This window comes from Nicotiana sylvestris, chromosome 9 (assembly GCF_000393655.2).
Source record: "Nicotiana sylvestris chromosome 9, ASM39365v2, whole genome shotgun sequence".
Taxonomy (NCBI): Eukaryota; Viridiplantae; Streptophyta; class Magnoliopsida; order Solanales; family Solanaceae; genus Nicotiana; species Nicotiana sylvestris.
Genome location: NC_091065.1, coordinates 18,331,663 through 18,351,124, shown reverse-complemented (window position 1 = coordinate 18,351,124; position 19,462 = coordinate 18,331,663). Strand labels below are relative to the sequence as shown.

The 19,462-nt window shown below is 35.4% G+C and overlaps 1 protein-coding gene and 1 long non-coding RNA gene across 5 annotated transcripts; one reads left to right on the top strand and one right to left on the bottom strand.

The window, feature by feature from the left end:
- Positions 1–1,181: 1,181 nt before the first annotated feature.
- Positions 1,182–1,954, bottom strand: LOC104248471 (uncharacterized). The gene is made up of 2 exons (XR_716459.2): positions 1,699–1,954; positions 1,182–1,552 (listed from the first exon to the last, which is right to left on the bottom strand). It is a non-coding gene; the product is annotated as an uncharacterized lncRNA (long non-coding RNA).
- On the top strand, positions 1,518–17,556 carry LOC104248469 (disease resistance protein Roq1-like). 4 transcript variants are annotated; one of them, XM_070155751.1, is made up of 6 exons: positions 1,531–1,618; positions 2,554–2,713; positions 13,111–14,191; positions 14,616–14,912; positions 15,027–16,187; positions 16,281–17,556. In XM_070155751.1, the coding sequence occupies exons 3-6, from the start codon at positions 13,202–13,204 to the stop codon at positions 17,358–17,360; spliced, it is 3,528 nt and encodes a 1,175-aa protein (XP_070011852.1). In that variant the 5' UTR covers positions 1,531–1,618; positions 2,554–2,713; positions 13,111–13,201; the 3' UTR covers positions 17,361–17,556. The 4 variants fall into 4 exon arrangements, with proteins under 4 accessions (XP_070011853.1, XP_070011852.1, XP_009803029.1 ...); XM_070155752.1 differs by lacking the exon at positions 2,554–2,713 and having other exon boundaries at positions 1,518–1,618; XM_009804727.2 differs by lacking the exon at positions 1,531–1,618 and having other exon boundaries at positions 2,126–2,713.
- The last annotated feature ends 1,906 nt before the right edge of the window (positions 17,557–19,462 follow it).

Here is a 19,462-nt window from a genome sequence, read left to right as displayed (position 1 = left end):
AGAATTCAGGAGACCTAATCCTGAATTTCTAATTAGCAGTTCAAATATTTGGGATACTAAGTTGTGAATTCCAAAATAGAAATACAAAAATTTAGGATACTTAATCTTGAAGTTTGGGTGACTTGCTTGATCTTTAAATACATTGGATATTGTGAATATATTGTAAACATGCGTAAACGTGGCTAATGGTGCACTCTTACATTTAACAGTACTCTTTATTGAAAGAAAATCTGATAACATAATAAAAGTCTTTCATAATAGGTATTTAAAAGCATTTATTTATTTAAACAATGCTTATATGAAACTGAGTTTATGTATCATGTTTCTGTTATTGACACTAGAACTGTTTCTAAAACTGATAAAGAAACACATCTCAAATGATTCAGTCAAACACTAATTATTACGTACCTATCTAAAATACTTCTCTAAAAATTTCTTTTTACAAAAACGTTTCCTTAAAATAAAACGATTTTAAAAGGTTGACCAAATGGGCAATAAGTGGAGAAAATCATTTAAAACTCTTTTTTCATCTCTAAAGAGTAAGGTTATGTGTTCTTTCAAATATAAGATATATTTAAACGTCTCTCAAGTTGTATGTTTATAATTTTTTTGTTAATATCTCTTTTATCGTCTCTAACTCTATAAAAAAGAGACAAAGAAGACTTGATGCCAAATATTATGCCAAGATAAGAGAATTGATAGCGTTTAGGGGTCGTTTGGTAAGCGGACTAATTTATCTCAGGATAATAATCCTAGGACTATAATCCCTGGACTATTTTATCCTCTCTTAGAGATAGAGTAAAATAATCCCAAGCTTGATGGGATAAGGTGGTATATCCAGTATTAAGTCTGAGTTTAAATTTATTCCATGTTTGGTTGATGGTATAAATTTATTCTATCAACTAAATATGATATAAATTTAATACCTTACCTTATCCCACCTTATCTCGCGTACCAAACGGACCTGGAGTAGGATAGGATGAGGTGGTAATGTTCAAACCTCACAAAAGAAGTATTGTTACTTGTTATATCTGAAGTATTGTTACTTGTTAATTGTTATAACTGTGACATAATAGTATCGATTATCCGGGTTAAAAAATTTAATTTGATTTAATTTAAGGTTAAGTGTGAAACGATAAATAACAGAAGCACAAAAAATAAAATAACGCATATAACTCAGGGATCAAAATTACCTACTGGTAAATAATTTCACTAATATAATGGAACAAATGTACCAAATTTCAAATCCTAAATTATCGATTCAGCGTTTATTTGGTTGGATTTTGATAATTGAGAGAGTGAAACCTTAAGAAAGAAATGAGATTGAAAGAAAGGTGGATTTTCCGGCCAAATTCAGCCGGAAATCTCGAACTTGACAAATCTTTTATGGTTCCGGCAACCAGCTATATGGACAAATCACCGGCAAATTTGTTCTCCGGCGGCGTACAGAGAAACATCTCGAACCTCTTTGAGCTCAATCTCTCTTACAATCACTTCTCCGGCAAAATTCCGGCGAGTCTCCGGTGGGCTTCACCAACTTCACTATCTTCAGCTTGAATGGTCGAGAAAAAGTGAAAAAAGAAATTAGGTTCTATGCACTGACTATTTGCACAATCAGGTAATTGAAGATATTCTATTTAATAGCATTAATTGGAATAAATGATAAGTAATTTGCTATAACGTAATTGAAACCATTACCGTGTATATATAACTTTAATTGCGAGACCACGCTCTTAAAATCAGTTTCAGAACAAAATTAGACGCAAACTCTGTACTTTCCCCTTGTTTTGTATTTCACATTTTGTTTCAATGCACACTTTCTATATTTAGAAATAATTTTATTTTAAAGTTTTTTATTTTACGAGATGATTACAGGGCCACATAAATACGTATGAATTATTTTAGACCATCAGTTTCAAAAATGTTTAATTCTTTTTTAAATTTTGTGTCCAATCAAAGTGCTACTCGCGAGGAGTGAACAATGTGGTTTCAAGTTACTTTGGTAGAATTTACCAAGAACTGACAAAATGAATAAAATATACATAAAGGAAGGAGCAGATACACTTTCGTCAATTAAAGAATTACTGGAATGGTGAGCAAGTCTTTGCTAAACCGTGTTGATAAGTCAACCAAAGACTTATAACAATAATAAAGAAGATGGTGCCTTAAATTGCAACTGAACACAACTTTCCTACATCTGCAAACTTCTTTCACATTCACCTACAATGGCTTCTACTTCTTCACCCACTCAAAATTGGAAGAATGATGTTTTCTTGAGTTTTAGAGGTGAAGATACTCGTAAAACTTTTGTGGGTCATCTCTACTATGCTCTAAAACATAAAGGGATTCATACTTTCAAAGATGATGTAAGGCTGGAGAGAGGAAAGTCCATTTCACCTGAACTTGTGAAAGCTATTGAACAATCAAGATTTGCTATTGTTGTATTTTCTAAGAACTATGCATCCTCCACTTGGTGCTTGGATGAACTTGTAAAGATCATGAAATGCAAGAAAGAATTAGGACTAACTGTGATGCCCATATTCTATGACGTAGATCCATCGGATGTGAGTAAGCAAAGTGGAACTTTTGCTGAATCATTTTCTAGACATGAGGAAAATTTGAGAGATGATTTGGAGAAGGTGCAATGTTGGAGGGATGCATTTGGTGAGGCAGGCAAAACAGCAGGATATGATTTACCAAATGGCTACGATGGGTACAAGGCTCTCTTTCATTTTCCTTCTTATTCTCTGAATCCTTTTAGCATAACAAAATTCATGTGAGTCAACGATACTTTAATCCCAATAGTTGGGGTTATCTATACTCTTCACTATTCAGGGGATTCATAGAAAATTCACTCAAGAAAACATTTCTGTAGTTTATCCAGTATACCGAACTGAAGATATATCCTCAGTCAGGAATATTAATAAGTTTTTGGGAAAGCAAGGTAAGAGCTTGGTTCATCATTGACCAAACAATAGCCTCAAAGATATGTTTGAACAGCTTAGAGAAGCTAAAAGTAGGTATACTATCCTTATGCAATTTAAAAGAGAGAAAGAAAAGGTAGGGCTGAAAATAAAAATATGTTGCTTTTGTGTTCGAGTACCACAATGGTTGAGGGTATGAGTTATTGTCTCCTTATATGGATTTGGCAATGCTTACTTCATGAGCTAGTTTTGCGGTTAAGTTTGGCACATTTTCTTAACATGTTTTTTAGAGCCAAACCCATCTCTATTCTTGGTTTACCCAATTTTATGGTCCTCATGTTATGTTGTCCATCCTCCAAATGTCTAGTTCTGGACGCGTGAAAGGAGTTAGAATCCCACATTATTTTTGGATATGAGTTGTTGTCGCCTCATATGGTGTTGGGCAATCCTCATCTAATGAGTTAACTTTTGGGGTTAAGTTAGACATAATGTCCATTTTTAATAATGGTCGTTTCCTAAAAGATATATCTCTAAATGAAGAAAGAAAGGTAAATGAGAAAAATAAGTAACAAACCATTAACTAGGAAAGGAATTGTGAGAAGTAGCACAGAAAAGTTTCATTAATTATGTCTAAAGTGTTTTACAATACCCTATTTATATAGATTACATATTAATAGATATTTGTTTTCCGATGTGAGACATTATACATTATTAACTATCTAGCACTCTCCCTCAAGCCGGTGCATATAAATCATATGTACCGAGCTTGTTACAGATGTAACTAATACGAGAACCAGTAAGGGACTTGGTGAAAATAATCTGCAAGATGATCATTCGACTTCACAAACTTTATATAACAATATCTGCTGAGAGTATCTTTTCTCCGTCCTCTCAGGGAATACCAGATTTGACGCAATATGAAGAGCAACTTGATTATCACATACTGTTCTATCTAGCTAATTTCTCCGAACTTCAATTCTTTAAGCAACTGCTTGATCCAAACTAGCTCACATTTTGCCATGGCTCGATATTCTGCTTTTGCGCTGGATCGAGCAACTACATTTTGTTTCTTGCTTTTCCAAGAGACCAAATTACCTCTTACTAGAACATAATATCCAAACGTAAAACGTCTATCAGAAGGTGATCCTACCCAATCAACATCTGCGTACCCAACAATCTGCTCATGGCCTCGATCCTCGAATAGTAATCCTTTACCTGGAGCTGACTTTATATACCAAAGAATGCGAACAATTGTGTTTTAGTGACTATTACATGGAGAATCCATAAACTGACTTGCAATATTCACACGAAAAGAAATGTCAGGTCTAATCACTATGAGGTAATTCAATTTTCCAACCAACCGCCTATATTTCCAAGATCGCTAAGAGGCCCCCCCTGTCCTAGCAGAAGCTTAGCATTCGAATCCATATGAGTGTCAACAGGTGTGCAGCCTATTATTCCTGTCTCCTCAATAATGTCTAAGGCATACTTACGCTGTGAAATAACAATACCTAAGCTAGACTGAGCAACCTCAATACCTAAAAAATACTTTAATCTGCCCAGATCCTTAGTCTGGAAGTGATGAAAGAGATGCTGCTTCAGATTAGTAATACCATCCTGATTATTACCAGTAATAACAATATTATCAACATAAACCACCAGATAAATACACAGATTAAGAGCCGAATACCGATAAAACACAGAGTGATCAACTTCACTACGAGTCATGCCGAACTCCTGAATAACTGCGTTGAACTTACCAAACCAAGTTCGAGAAAACTATTTCAAACCATGGAGTGACCTGCGCAATCGGCATATAAGACCACTAGACTCCCCCTCAGCAACAATACCAGGTGGCTGCTCCATATAAACTTCTTCCTCAAGATCACCGTGGAGAAAAACATTCGTAATGTCTAACTAATAAAGAGGCCAATGATGAACATCAGCCATGGACAAAGAGAGGCGAACGGATGCTACTTTAGCCACGAGAGAGAAAGTGTTACTATAATCCATCCCAAATATCTGAGTGTATACTTTTGCAACAAGACGAGCCTTAAGCCGATCAACTTAGCCACCCGGGCCGACTTTGACTGTATAAACCCAATGACAACCAACAATAGATTTACCTGAAAGAAGAGGAGCAAGCTTCCAAGTACCACTCGCATCTAAAGTAGACATCTCGTCAACCATAACCCGTTGCCATCCTGGATGAGATAGTGCCTCACATGTAGATTTAGGGATGGAAATAGTGGACAAAGATGATACAAAAGCGTAATGGGGTGATGACAGGCAATGATAACTTAAACCGACATAATGGGGATTAGGATTAAGGGGTTGTTTGGTAGGAGGTATTAGAAAAAACAATGCAAGCATTAGCTTTATGCATTACTAATCCCTCGTTTGATACATTTTCTCAACCTATGTATAACTAATACTTGTATTAGTTATACATCCTATTTGGTATTATCTTATGTATAACTAATACATAGCAAACCATGGTATTAGCAATGCAAGGGTTTTTAATAGTTGCATAAACATGGTTAAAGACATAATTGCCCCTCAAATCCCTTAAAACCTATTCCAAATACTTTCTGCTATATTTTGTAATTGACATGTTGACTTCACATGATCGTTGTTTCAGTTTACTATTTTAATACTGACGGAAAATATTTAAAAATATCTTGTGTTTGTTTAGTAAATGAAAAATATTTTCTGAAAAAACTATATACTAAAGATTAATAATAATATTAACAAATGGAATAGTGTAAAAGAACCCACTATTTGCTCCCCCGTAAAAAAGAAACAATTGGCTTTAAAGAGAGTAAAAAATGTGGAGGGTAATAAAACTGTTGCAATAAACATAATGTACAAAGTTAAAGAATGTGGGGAGTGTTTTTGTAAACAATCAATTTTTTGCAGTGCCTTAATACACCAAAAATAGTTGATAAGAAGTAATCTCAGCATAATTAATCCCAACCTTACTAATACGCTCTATTCAGCGTTATTCTTATACCTCATACAAAACGACCCCTAAGTATAGACCGTACACCTTTTCGGAGTGCAATTGGTGGACTAGGAGGAGACAAGTCTGCAGTAATTGCATGCAAGACGTGAATCATCTGGGCGTGATGCTGGACGTGGACGATGATGATAAGTCAAGAGTGGTGGCCTTGTGGCCGGGGATGTAGGAGGAGCAACTGTAGACTCCTCAAAAGTCTATATAGGTAGTAGTGGTTGTGTTGGTTTTGTGGATGTAGATTCCTCACAAGTAGGTACTGGTAAGACTTCAAATATATTAAGATGATCAGAAGAAGTAAAGTAAGGTTGAGACTCAAAAATAACATATAAGATACCTACAAATATCAGGTGAGTAGCAGCGATACTTCTTTTGAACCCGAGAATAACCAAGGAAGACACACTTAGGAGCTAGCTTATCTTTTCCGGGAGCTAAGTTGTGAATAAAACATGTACTCCCCAAAAACACGAGGAGAAAGAGAGTATAAGGGTGACTTTGGAAACAATACAGATGGATATAAATTATTCATGTAATTTCATATGTAAAAAATAAGTTTCTAAAATAAAATATAAATAATAATATCCTATCCTCGCATATTTTCTAACAAATCTTGTAAGAAGAAGAAATTATGAAAAAGAAGGAAAGAGGCTAAAAGACAAGAGAATGAAGCAAAGCCACAATTGCACACATCATCTTCATATTCGCAAATGTGGAATATACATATGGGCTTATGGAAAGAGACAATTAGAGATGAAAAGGAGCATAGTTGCATATGTGGAATCTATATACGCAAGGTCACATTCGCATACATGGAACCTACATTTGCAAGTCTAACTTATGAAGTCATGAATGGAAGCAAAAGAGCTATAGATGCATATGTGGAATCTATATACGCAAAGGTCACATTTGCATACATGGAACCTCTATTTGCAAGTCTAACTCATAAAGTCAAGAATGGAAGCAAAAGAGTCATAGATGCATGCGTGGAATCTATATTTGCAAAGGTCACATTCGCATACATGGAACCTACGTTTGCAAGACTAACTAATGAAATCAAGAGTGAAGCACAAGTGCCATAGTTGCATATATAGAATCTACGTACACAAAGGTCGCTTCGCATACATGGATTTCACATTCGCAAAAGTGGAACATGACAAAAGCTACTCATCGTTTCCTATAAATAGCAAGCTCCCTTTGTATAAGGATATAAAATCTTTGTAAGACAAGAACTAGTCTTGGTCTTCTTTTCTTGTAGTAAAAATATTTCTAGTCTTCTAAATATCTTTTTTAGCTTTTATTACTCCATAATGGAGTAATCTCTTTTCGTTGGGATAGTTGATGAAGCTTGATATATTTTATAATACTATCTCAGTTTTTATATACTCTTGGCTTGAAATTTTTTATTTACATTTCATATTATGTTGGAATGATAGTTTTTAATTACTCTATTATCACGTCTATATATTTTATCTCTAAGTTATTTCTTATATTAATTTTGTAATTCTCGCAGAGCAAAATTAATATATAATAACTGATGAATAAAATAGTAGAGTGAAAGTAATTTTTCAGCAAACTATTATTTCAAGTCAGTAATCTTCCTTGCCTCAGTTTTAATTCTCATGGAGGAATTGTTGTAGGCAAGATTATTGATCCTTAGTAAAAATATTCTCACGAAATTTTTACTTTCTTTTAGCATAATTCAAGCAAGAAAAATATTTCGGTTTAAACGTCATTAGTCTTAAGTTGATTAATTAACATAGTTCTCACGGAGTGTTATTAATTGATTATATTTTAGCGGGCAAAATATAATTGTATTAGAAATAAGAAATTATTCTTTAAAGAAATAAATGTAGAAATTGAGATTTTATTATAGTAATATTATCAAGTGAATTCAATGATTCCCAACTCTTTTTAAAATTATAAATCTTCCAAAAGTTATTTGTTTTGTTTAAGTAATTAACAAGTTTTAAATCTCACTCACTTTTCATCAATTTGATTCTCTCAAATAGTAGTTAAAATATTACAAGTCTGTAGCATAGATTATCCAGTCTTTGTGGGACGATATCTTAAACTATATTAGAATTTGACAGGGTACGAGCGGAAAATTCCAATGCACATTGGCCTTGTCAAAAAAAAAGGATGAACGAAGAAAAAAAATGTTAAAAAAAAAATTAGGTGAATATAAGATCTTTGAAATTACAAAAAAAAAAAAAAGAAGAAGAAAAAGTGTTATCAAAGGGAGGAAATATCGAGCACCAAGAAATGTTTGCTCCAAGCTGGGGAAAAGAAGTCACTCTAAAAATATCCTTATCCTACCAGCCTGAAGCCTGACATTACAAGCCAAGAAAAGTCCTAGAAAGATTCTAAAAATCAGTGTTGAATCTATATTAGTGCAGAAAAATATGAGAAGCAAGCGTATGGACAAGAGTATGATACTAACTGAATAAGTGATCATAAATCTATCAATTCTGAAAGATTCAAGGGAAGAAGATTGCAAGTTCTTGTTGATCAAAGCAGAATTCAGAAATAAGGTAAAAGATTTGGTGAATTTAAAAAGGTTAATTGCATTGACCATATTGGAGGATATTTATTATGTATAAATTTTCTATCCTACAATAGTCATGAATTTTGGAAGATATATTTTTAAAGTATTCTTTTTCCTCGAGGACGAGTAAAAGTTCAAGTATGGGGGTATTTGATGGATATAAATTATTCATGTAATTTCATATGTAAAAAATAAGTTTTTAAAATAAAATATGAATAATAATATCCTATATCGCATATTTTCTAACAAATCTTGTTGGAAGAAGAAATTATGAAAAAGAAGGAAAGAGGCTAAAAGACAAGAGAATGAAGCAAAGCCACAGTTGCACACATCATCTTCATATTTGTAAATGTGGAATATACATATGGGCTTATGGAAAGAGACAATTAGAGATGAAAAGGAGCATAGTTGCATATGTGGAATCTATATACGCAAGGTCACATTCGCATGCATGGAACCTACATTTGCAAGTCTAACTTATGAAGTCATGAATGGAAGCAAAAGAGCTATAGATGCATATGTGGAATCTATATACGCAAATGTCACATTTGCATACATGGAACCTACATTTGCAAGTCTAACTCATGAAGTCAAGAATGGAAGCAAAAGAGTCATAGATGCATGCGTGGAATCTATATTTGCAAAGGTCACATTCGCATACATGGAACCTACGTTTGCAAGACTAACTCATGAAGTCAAGAGTGAAGCACAAGTGCCATAGTTGCATATATAGAATCTACGTACACAAAGGTCACTTCGCATACATGGATTTCACATTCGCAAAAGTGGAACATGACAAAAGCTACTCATCTTTTCCTATAAATAGCAAGCTCTCTTTGTATAAGGATATAAAATTTTTGTAAGACAAGAACTAGTCTTGGTCTTCTTTTCTTGTAGTAAAAATATTTCTAGTCTTCTAAATATCTTTTTTAGCTTTTATTACTCCATAATGGAGTAATCTCTTTTCGTTTGGATAGTTGATGAAGCTTGATATATTTTATAATACTATCTCAGTTTTTATATATTCTTGGCTTGAAACTTTTTATTTACATTTCATACTGTGCTGGAATGATAGTTTTTAATTACTCTATTATCACGTTTATATATTTTATCTCTAAGTTATTCTTATATTAATTTTGTAATTCTCACGGAGCAAAATTAATATATAATAAGTGATGAATAAAATAGTAGAGTGAGAGTAATTTTTTTAGTAAACTATTATTTCAAGTCAGTAATCTTGCTTGCCTCAGTTTTAATTCTCACGGAGGAATTGTTGTTGGCAAGATTATTGATCCTTAGTAAAAATATTCTCACGAAGTTTTTATTTTCTTTTAGCACAATTCAAGTAAGAAAAATATTTCGGTTTAAACGTCACTAGTCTTAAGTTGATTAATTAACATAATTCTCACGGAGTGTTATTAATTGATTATTTCTTAATGATCAAAATATAATTGTATTAGAAATAAGCAATTATTCTTTAAAGAAATAAATGTAGAAATTGAGATTTTATTATAGTAATATTATCAAGTGAATTCAATGATTCCCAACTCTTTTTTAAAATTATAAATCTTTCAAAAGCTATTTGTTTTGTTTAAGTAATTAACAAGTTTTAAACCTCACTCACTTTTTATCAATTTGATTATCTCAAATAGTAGTTAAAATAGTACAATTCTGTAGCATAGATTATCCGGTCTCTGTGGGACGATAACTTAAACTATGCTAGAATTTGACAGAGTACGACCAGGAAATTCCAATACACATTGGCCTTGTCAAATACTGAATGTGGAATCTGATTATGGATAGTAGATGAATGCATCCGATTAATCAAGTAACAAGCTGTAAGAATTGCATCGCTCTAAAAATGCAGCGGAACATGGGGCTGAATGAGAAGTGTGAAAGTAGTTTCAATGAGATGCCTATTCTTTCTCTCTGCTACCTCATTTTGCTGAGGGGTATACGGATAAGATATTTGATGGATAATTCCTTCAGAGGTCATAAACTGCTGAAACTGAGAGGAAAAGTATTCTAAAGCATTATCACTAAGAAAAGTTCGAAAAGAAACACCAAATTGATTTTTAATTTCAGCACAAAAATTTTGGAAGATAGAAAACAACTCAGAACGATCTTTCATTAGGAAAATCTAAGTACATCTTGAGTAATCATCAATGAATCTAACAAAATAATGAAATCCTAGGGTTGAACTGACTCTACTAGGATCCCATATATCAGAATGAACTAAAGAAAAAAATAGACTTTGAACGAATCTCAGCACTACACGGAAAGGTGACTGGGGTATGTTTCCCAAGTTGACACGACTTACAATCTAATATAGACAAACTAGGCACCATATCTGAAGCTTGGATAAACTCGGATGTCCTAAACGTCTGTGAATTAGATCTGGAGGGGACATACTGTGGAGGGATTGGGTGAGTTAAGATAGTAAAGGCCTTGTGATTCACGCCCTGTACCAATCGTCTGTCCCGTACTGCGGTCCTGCATAATAAAGGAATCATCGATAAATTATATGCCACAATGGAGGGCACGAGTCAAACGACTAACAGATGCAAGATTAAAAGGATAAACATGGACATAAAGAACAAAAATCCGAAGTGACAGAGGATAAGGGATTAGCTTGTGCAACTCCTTTTGCTTTTGTTTGGACTCCATTGGCTAAAGTAACATTGGAAAGAGACTTAGCATAAACAATATTTGACAAAACTAACCTATTACCAGAAATATGATTAGAGGTGCCGGAGTCCATGATCCACGGTCGAGTAATACGCTGGAAAACACAAGCAAAGAAATTACTAGCAACAGAGGTATAAGTATGAGCAATAGAGGCTACTTGTGGAGGTGTCTGTTTACTTGCTAGATACTGAAGTAACTCATTATATTCTTCTTTAGTTAAAGAAAAACCCTGGTTACCTATAGTCTCGGTTTGAGCAACATGGGCATTTTTAGGCGGTCGACCATGCAAAGAGTAACACACCTCACGAGTGTGTCCGAACTTATTACAATAAGAACACTTGGGTCGAGATCTTCCAAAATGACCTCATCCTCGTCTATTCTCCATAGTGTTAGATATCCGATTTTCCATTGTCGGATATGCGATAATAAATGAATCAACACTTGGTGGTGACACCACTGTGTGACCGGGTGGCGTAGCAAGACGAAAAAATCGAGAGAATAGTTCATCAATCGTAGGAACCGAAGGACTAGTCAAAATTTGGTCAGGCACCGAGTCAAGATCATTAAGCAATCCAGCAAGTGTAAGAACTAGAAACATCTTATGTCACTGCTCTTGCTGCTTTTCAACACTAGGAGTGACTGAAATCAACTTCTCAAATTCCTCCATAATTGCCTGCACCTGTCCCAAGTAGGTAGGCATCCAATTCCTGTTTTTCATAAATTTGTCATCCGTGATATTACCTCATAAAAATGAGTTATGTGATTAGTGTGTAAAGTACTAGCCTTGTACCAAACTGAAAAACATATCTGAAATGGACGAAACAAAGGTATTATCTTGGAATTAATCGATCGCTATAACAAACTACATAATTGAACATTACTTTTCTCCCAGAGTGCTTTGGCCTTTTCGTCTCCATCACTAGTCTTCTTGGTTAGGTGATCTTGAACACCTTGATCCTTGCACCACAACTCAATAAAAGAAGCCCAAGCTAAGTAGTTTGAACTTCCCATTAAGGGTTTCAAAGTAATCATCAAACTTGAATTTCCAGAACCCGTGCTTTTAGAATAAAAAATATTAAGTCCCAAAGACATTGTTGGACCAAATAGCATAGACAATCAAGAACAATAAAAAACTCACAGGAACAGTGAAGAAAAAACACTGTATCTCGCCGGAAACTGAACAGTTGCCGGAAAATAAAAAGGTTATCGGAATTTGATATAACTTAGATGGATAGACTTGGAATAGTCTCGCGAGCAAGCTGTCCAAAAGGAGTTTTGTTAGAAACTGGCCAGAAGGCAGCTCACGTGCCGGCGCGTGAGGAGATCTCGCCGGAATTTTCCCCTTTTGGTCGGCGGGTGTGGGCGCATTGGGGGGGGGGAGGTATTTTTCGGTGGAGTTTGCTGGGGTTTGGTTGCCGCAAGGTGGAGGACCCTGTTGTGGTGTTGGTTTAAGTACAACATTGAGGTGAAACGTAGGTGACGCAATAACAGCCCTAGAAGTCACCGAAAACTGAAAACATGGCGACTGTTTGGCGGAGTTTTCTTTTCCGGATGTTTCGCAGCAACGCTCTGATACCATGTGTGAAGTATAGCACGGAAAAGTTTTATTAATTATGTCTAAAGTGTTTTATAATGCCCTATTTATATACATTGATTACATAATAATAGATATCTATTTTCCGATGTTGGACATTATATATATTACTATCTAACAGGAACCAATGGAGTATGCGAACAGAGAGAGATGACAGATGATTGAGCTCAGTATTTTCTGATTTTCATGGTCCCAAAAGGATTAGAAATACTAAATCTGTTACATAATTTCCCCACTAATTTTTTTTTATGGTTTTGAATGGACTAGGAATACTTAGACGTATCAATCATGCACTCTGTTTGTGAAGCTTCATTTCAAGTTGTTTTTGCAATTGCTTGTACAGGTATGAATCTAATTGCATCCAGCATGTTGTTGAAGACATACTGGGTAAATTGTGTCAAGTTACTTCAACCATTGATAATGATTTAGTGGGGATGGAATCTCGAGTGCGTGAAGTAAGTTCATTACTAAGGATGGAAACACATGATGTTCGTTTTATTGGAATTTGGGGGATGGGCGGCATTGGTAAGACAACAATTGCAAGCGCTGTGTTTGGCAAATATTCTGGCCTATTTGAAGGTGTTTGTTTTCTTGATAATGTTGCAGAAATGCAAAGGACATATGGACTGCAATATTTGCAAGGTGTTCTCCTCTCAAAAATCCTAAAGGTAAGCTTAACTATTACAAGTGTATATGAAGGCATGGAAATCATAAAGAAGAGGTTGCGCACAATGAAGGTTTTGATCATTCTTGATGATGTAAATCAAAAAGACCAATTAGAAATGTTAGTTGGATGGCATGATTGGTTTGGTAGTGGTAGTAGAATTTTGATTACAACAAGAGATAAACATTTGTTAGATAATCATATTGTGGATGAAGTGTATTCTGTGAACTTGATGACTCTTAATGAAGCTATTGAGCTATTTAGCCTACATGCCTTTAAGCAAAGAATTCCTAAGAAAGACTTTGAGGAGCTTTCAAATCAAGTTGTACATTGTGCCGCTTTGCTCCCTTTAGCTTTGAAAGTTTTAGGTTCGTTTCTCTATGGATTAGACAGGAGCCAGTGGAGATCCGCTTGGGAAAGCCTGAAGGATCTGCCAAATGATGAAATTCTTGCTAAGCTTAAGATAAGTTTTGAAGGACTGGGGCATGTTGATCAGAGACTCTTTCTAGATATTGCATGCTTTTATAGAGGAAAATTGAGGAGTTATGTAGAGGAAATACTTGAGAGCTGCGATATCGGATCTACAATAAGAATAAAAGTCTTGATTGAAAAGTCTCTCTTATTTATCTCACCATATGACACAATTGAAATGCATGATTTGATACAAGAAATGGCCTGGCACATCGTGAGTCAAGATGACTCGCGAAGGAGTAGAATATGGCTTCCCGAGGACATCGAGGATTTGTTTACTGGGAATTTGGTAAGATATGTCATTATCTCATTCATAAGAACTGTATTGCCATCATCCACTTTTAGGTTATCTGTACGGATTTCTTGTTCTTTTTCTTTTCTTTTTTCAATTATTTTGCAACATAGAATAGCGTTGTATTTTGTTTTCTCAATTATTTTGATACACTGACACACACACACGGGAGGGAGGGAGGGAGGGAGGGCTCACATTCTTTTGTTATCAGTTGTTTCTTTTTCCATATTGTTGTATTTGTGTGGTCTCGTCTTTTGGTAGCTTTTTCTTGAATTGAACTACCAATGAGTATATGTAAGATTAGGAGACATCCCCTTGCAAGCTCATGCCAATACTACTTCAAGTATTAATCGAACTTTCAGCTATGGAAATGATTTCACACAATAGTGTTTTCTAAAGGTTTTCTTTTGTTTCCTTTTAGGAAGCAGAATCTGTGGAGGGACTATGGATACCAAGGAATTACATTCCAAAACAGGATATATCATATTACAACATCAGTGAAGCATTTAGGAGAATGAAAAGATTAAGGGTACTTGTAGTTAGAGCAACAAATTTCTGCTCTATTGACCCGATTACTCATCTTCCTAGCAGCCTAAGGTGGCTTGATTGGGAAGCTTGCCCTTTAAATTCATTGCCACAGAGTTTTGAACCATCAAAGCTTCTTCGCCTTGATATACTCGAATGTAGTACACTTCAGAAACTCTGGTTAATTCCGAAGGTAGAATTGTTACCATTCCTTTCCTTTGGCATTCTTATTCCATATTTTAAAAGTGAAATCAATCCACTTGCTGAATGTTATCACATAATTATAATTTCTTTCTATGCTAAACAGGGTTTGGACAAATTAAAAACTTTGTACCTCAGCTATTGCGAACACTTGGAAGAAGTTCCAAGCTTTGAGTTGATGCCAAATTTAGAGAGAGTAAAGCTAGAGGGATGTAAGAGTTTGAGAGAAGTGAGCCCATCGTTTGGAGTTCTCATGAAGCTCACTTCACTGGAGCTAATTGATTGTCAGAGCCTTGAGAAGCTTCCAAGTTATATTCAGATGGAATCCCTTAAGAGTCTCAAACTTTCTTGTCTTCCAAAGTTGAGGGAATTACCAGAAACCAAGGGGTTGCACCGTTTATTGACATTGGAGCTAACTGATTGTCAGAGTCTTGAGATGCTTCCAAGTTGTAATCAGATGGAATCTCTTGTGATTCTCAAACTTTCTTGTCTTCCAAAAATAATGGCTTTGCCGGCAACAGAAGGGATGCACCATTTATTGGAACTTGTTATAGAATATACTCCAATAGTAGAGCTTCCGGTGTCAATTGGAAATCTTGGTTCCCTCAAACAACTATGGTTAAGTCATTGTAAAGATCTGGTAAGCATTCCGAACAGCTTTTCTTGTCTGAAGAATCTAAGAGTTCTTGTGATCTACAACTGCAAAAGATTTGCAGATTTGCCAGAGAAGATGGGGGACTTGAAGCTTTTAGAAAAGCTAGTAATATCTGGTACTGCAATTTCCCGTATACCCCCTTCAGTTGCAGACCTTGGTGAACTAAGCTTTTTATCATTCTCTCGCTGGTTTGGATACAGAGAAGATGCAACTTTTCTGTTACCCTCTGCATCAGGTTCATCGTCGTTTAGGGTGTTAAAGCTTAAGAAGCACACACTATGCAGTGGAGAACATTTTCAGGATCTTGGATGCTTATCTTCTTTGGCTCACTTGGATTTCACTAGAAATGATTTTACGAGTTTCAATGAAAGCAACAATCAGCCCTTTCATTACCTAGATATAACATTTTGTGAGAAGCTTGTATTGCCCAGACTTCCAGCATGCATAAAGGAGTTATATGCATATGATCCTTTAGTCTTGAAAAGCATTCCTGATTTCCCCACAAAATATTCAGAGCTGTATTCAGTGTCATTCGCACAGCATATTGAGAACAGAGGGGAACTGACTGATATCTTGCACTTTGTCCTTCGTTTAATTAGTGCGGCATCTCAGGTATCGCTCTTTCTCTCGCTCGTCATTTTTCTGCTTATCCGATTAAGTTTAAGGAAATGGAGATTGGAGCTGATGCAATTTTCTTTCGTGCAGTGTGAGAAAGTGCTACCTTTTAGCATTTTTTCCCCTGGAGATATAAGATGGAGCGGGTTCAATTATTATCGAAAAGAACATACAAAAAGATTCTCCACTCCACTTGATCCATGTTGGTATGAGAGTAAATTCAAGGGATTTGTTATATGCTTTCGTGTACCATTGGATACTGTTCAGAACCAGAAACCTTTGGATGCTAAATCACGAAGAGGAAGTCACTGGTTCGGTTGCACTAAGGTTACAGTTAAGTTAGTGCAAAGATATGACAGGCAAGAACAAGATGTACTCCAGAAAAAATGTTTGATTGTTGCTCGCCAAGCATTTTGCTCTCATAGTAGTAAATATGCCATTTGCTTTAGCTACATACCTTTTGTAGCACTATGGCATACTTCTGATAGTGAAAAGGGGAAGAAGCCAAATGACTATTGCTTCTTTGAGGCGTCTATAGACCCAGGCACTGCAACAAAATGGGGACTTCTTCTGGTGTACGAGAATAAAATTCAACAGATAGATCAATCAACCATCGTGGTCCAACGTGATGTTGAGTCTCCAAGTTCTGACCTGTTGAGAGAATCTAATGATGACCAAGGCCAGAAAACGGAGGATGCTTCTGTTAAGAGAAGACGGCTTGATATTTGTCAAAGAGATAATATGGTTTCATTTGAAGCTGGCTGCTCTATGAAATTTCAAGCGATAAAGGACTCATGCTCTCCCAGTGAGTTTCAAACTTTCCAAATAATTCCTGATCAACAATTGGAAACACCATGCTCTTCTGCAGCTCAAAGCTTCCGACACAGGGAAGAGTCATGCTCTTCTGGACAGCCACAAACTTTACAGCTCCCTCTAGCTGATCCACAAGTTGATGAAGTGATAAATGAGGCTACCTCCGGCATGGTATTTGAACAACTGGAAGCGCCAAGCTCTTCCGAGCAGCCTGAATCTTTTGAAGTCTCTCCAGATGAGCACAAAGATAATTCAGTGACAAATGGGTCTAGCAGCTCTGAGGTATTCCAAGAATTGGAGGCACCATGCTCTTCTGGACAACCTCAAATTCTCCAGCTCTTTCCCGAGCATTCATGATTTAGAATCACTTGCAGCCTCTGTTCTAGCGAAAAGGCAAAAAATGGCCGGATGTCAACGTTGACGTGAAGATTTTGGATATTATGTTTTCCTGCATGCTTGTTGGGTGTCTCCATGTCGTCTTTTTCTTCTATCCTGATGCTACTTTTAGGTACTTCTGTTTGGTTTCAATTAATAGTTCTCTTTGTTTCGGTTATTTATCTTGCATCTTAGCGTGGTTTTTCTTTCTGCTACTTCTCTCTCAATACATATTAAATACGATATATTTCTATATACCAAACCTCCAAATCCATTTTTCCAACAAGGCTCTATTAGCTCCACTTAGATTCAGCCCTTTGTTTGTTGTTATGCTTCGTTCCTCAAGAGGAAAAGGGGGAAAAAAAAAAACTCTGTTAAACACCAAAGCCGTAACTCTACCTCCTCCACCTTCATTGGAGCTATTTAGAGAATGTAATGATGAGCATTGAGCAAGGTCTGAACATGAATGATGTTTTTTTTAAGAGAAGATGATATGGTTCTTTGCCCTTTTTAATCTCAATGGTCCTTTTGTAGGGGTGGGTATCGGTCGATTCGGTTCGGTTATGAATATTATCGGTTTCGCCTATCGGTTATCGGTTTACAAATATCATAACCCGATAACCAAACCGATAAGATATTGGTTATCGGTTAATCGGTTAACGATCATTATCGGTTTGGTTATTCGTTTACCCGATAAGATAAAACAACTAAAACAGTTTCGCAATGTATAAAACTGTTTTGCAATGTATAAAACAGTTTCGATATAAAACTGTTTTAGCAAAACAGTTTTATAAGATTTGCAGTGTATACAACAGTTTCGGTAAAATCAGTGTTCTTAAGATCTTCTTTGTTCAAACGACTAGCAGTAACTCTTTGTACATTGATATCTACCTTTTTAATATAGTACAGAATTATGTATATACATTAAAAAGTTTATTAATTATGAAATACAAATTTTATAACAACTGACACAAGATAACTTTGTAACAACTCAACAATTAAAGCACACGACAAATCTAACTTCAACTTTCAAACAAACTAAGTAAAATCTAGAGCCAGAATGCTTTCAAACAAACTAAGAAAAAGATGAAGATGAAGCAACTAAAAAATTACACGAAGAATCAAGATGAAGCTGAAGAATGTAGATGAGAAATGCGATTGAAGAGTGAAGTGAAGATGCGACTGAAGAATCTGAAGGATCTGAGAAATGAAGTGAAGATGCGATTGAAGAGTGAAAGAAAGAAGCTGAGAAATGCGACTGGCGTCGGCCTGAGTCTTGACAGGCTGACTGGTGAGGGCGTGAGGCGGAGAAACTTACAAAGAATAGGGAAATCAAAGAGTGAGCTATGAATTATGAAACCCTAGTATGTATATACTTAAGGGTAAACTAGTAAATTAGTTATTCCTTATTGGGTTATCGGTTTTACCCAATAACAGAATTGTCGAACCGAGTCCGAACCGATAACCCAATAAAAATTAACCCGTTACCGAACCGTTAACTCAATAACCTAATACCAATAACCTAATAAATAATTAATGGTTCGGGTTATCGGTTTTACCCAAAATATGCCCACCCCTATTCTTTTGGATACTGTTGTTTGTTTCCAATTTATCATGCTTCTAAACTGTCTCAGAATTATCTCTTTTTATGATATAACTGTTTGTGGTTACGCGACCTTTGTGCAGTTTATAGTAAAAAAAAAAATCTACTTAACTCTTTCTTCTTAACTAGCTTATTCTACTACATCTAATAAGGGGAATAGTACACGGGAGGTCAACATGCTTGTCTGACATGAATAAGGACATTCTTGTAATTACAATAAAATAGAGCAACATGATTGGCCGAAAAGAGCTTTTACCGTAGTTGGTACATAAATATTTTAGTGCCTTGACAAAACTACTTTTTGCTTACTCTCATCAGCCATTATCACATCCTTCTCACAATTTAGCACATCCTTCTTTTTTTTGGTGTAAAAGATAACTTGTATTAAGTAAAAGTTGCGTACAGAGGTTGGTACTCATGCACCATAGTACATAAACTAACATTAGTTACATTATCAGGTAGATGTGAGGTCTCGTCCCTA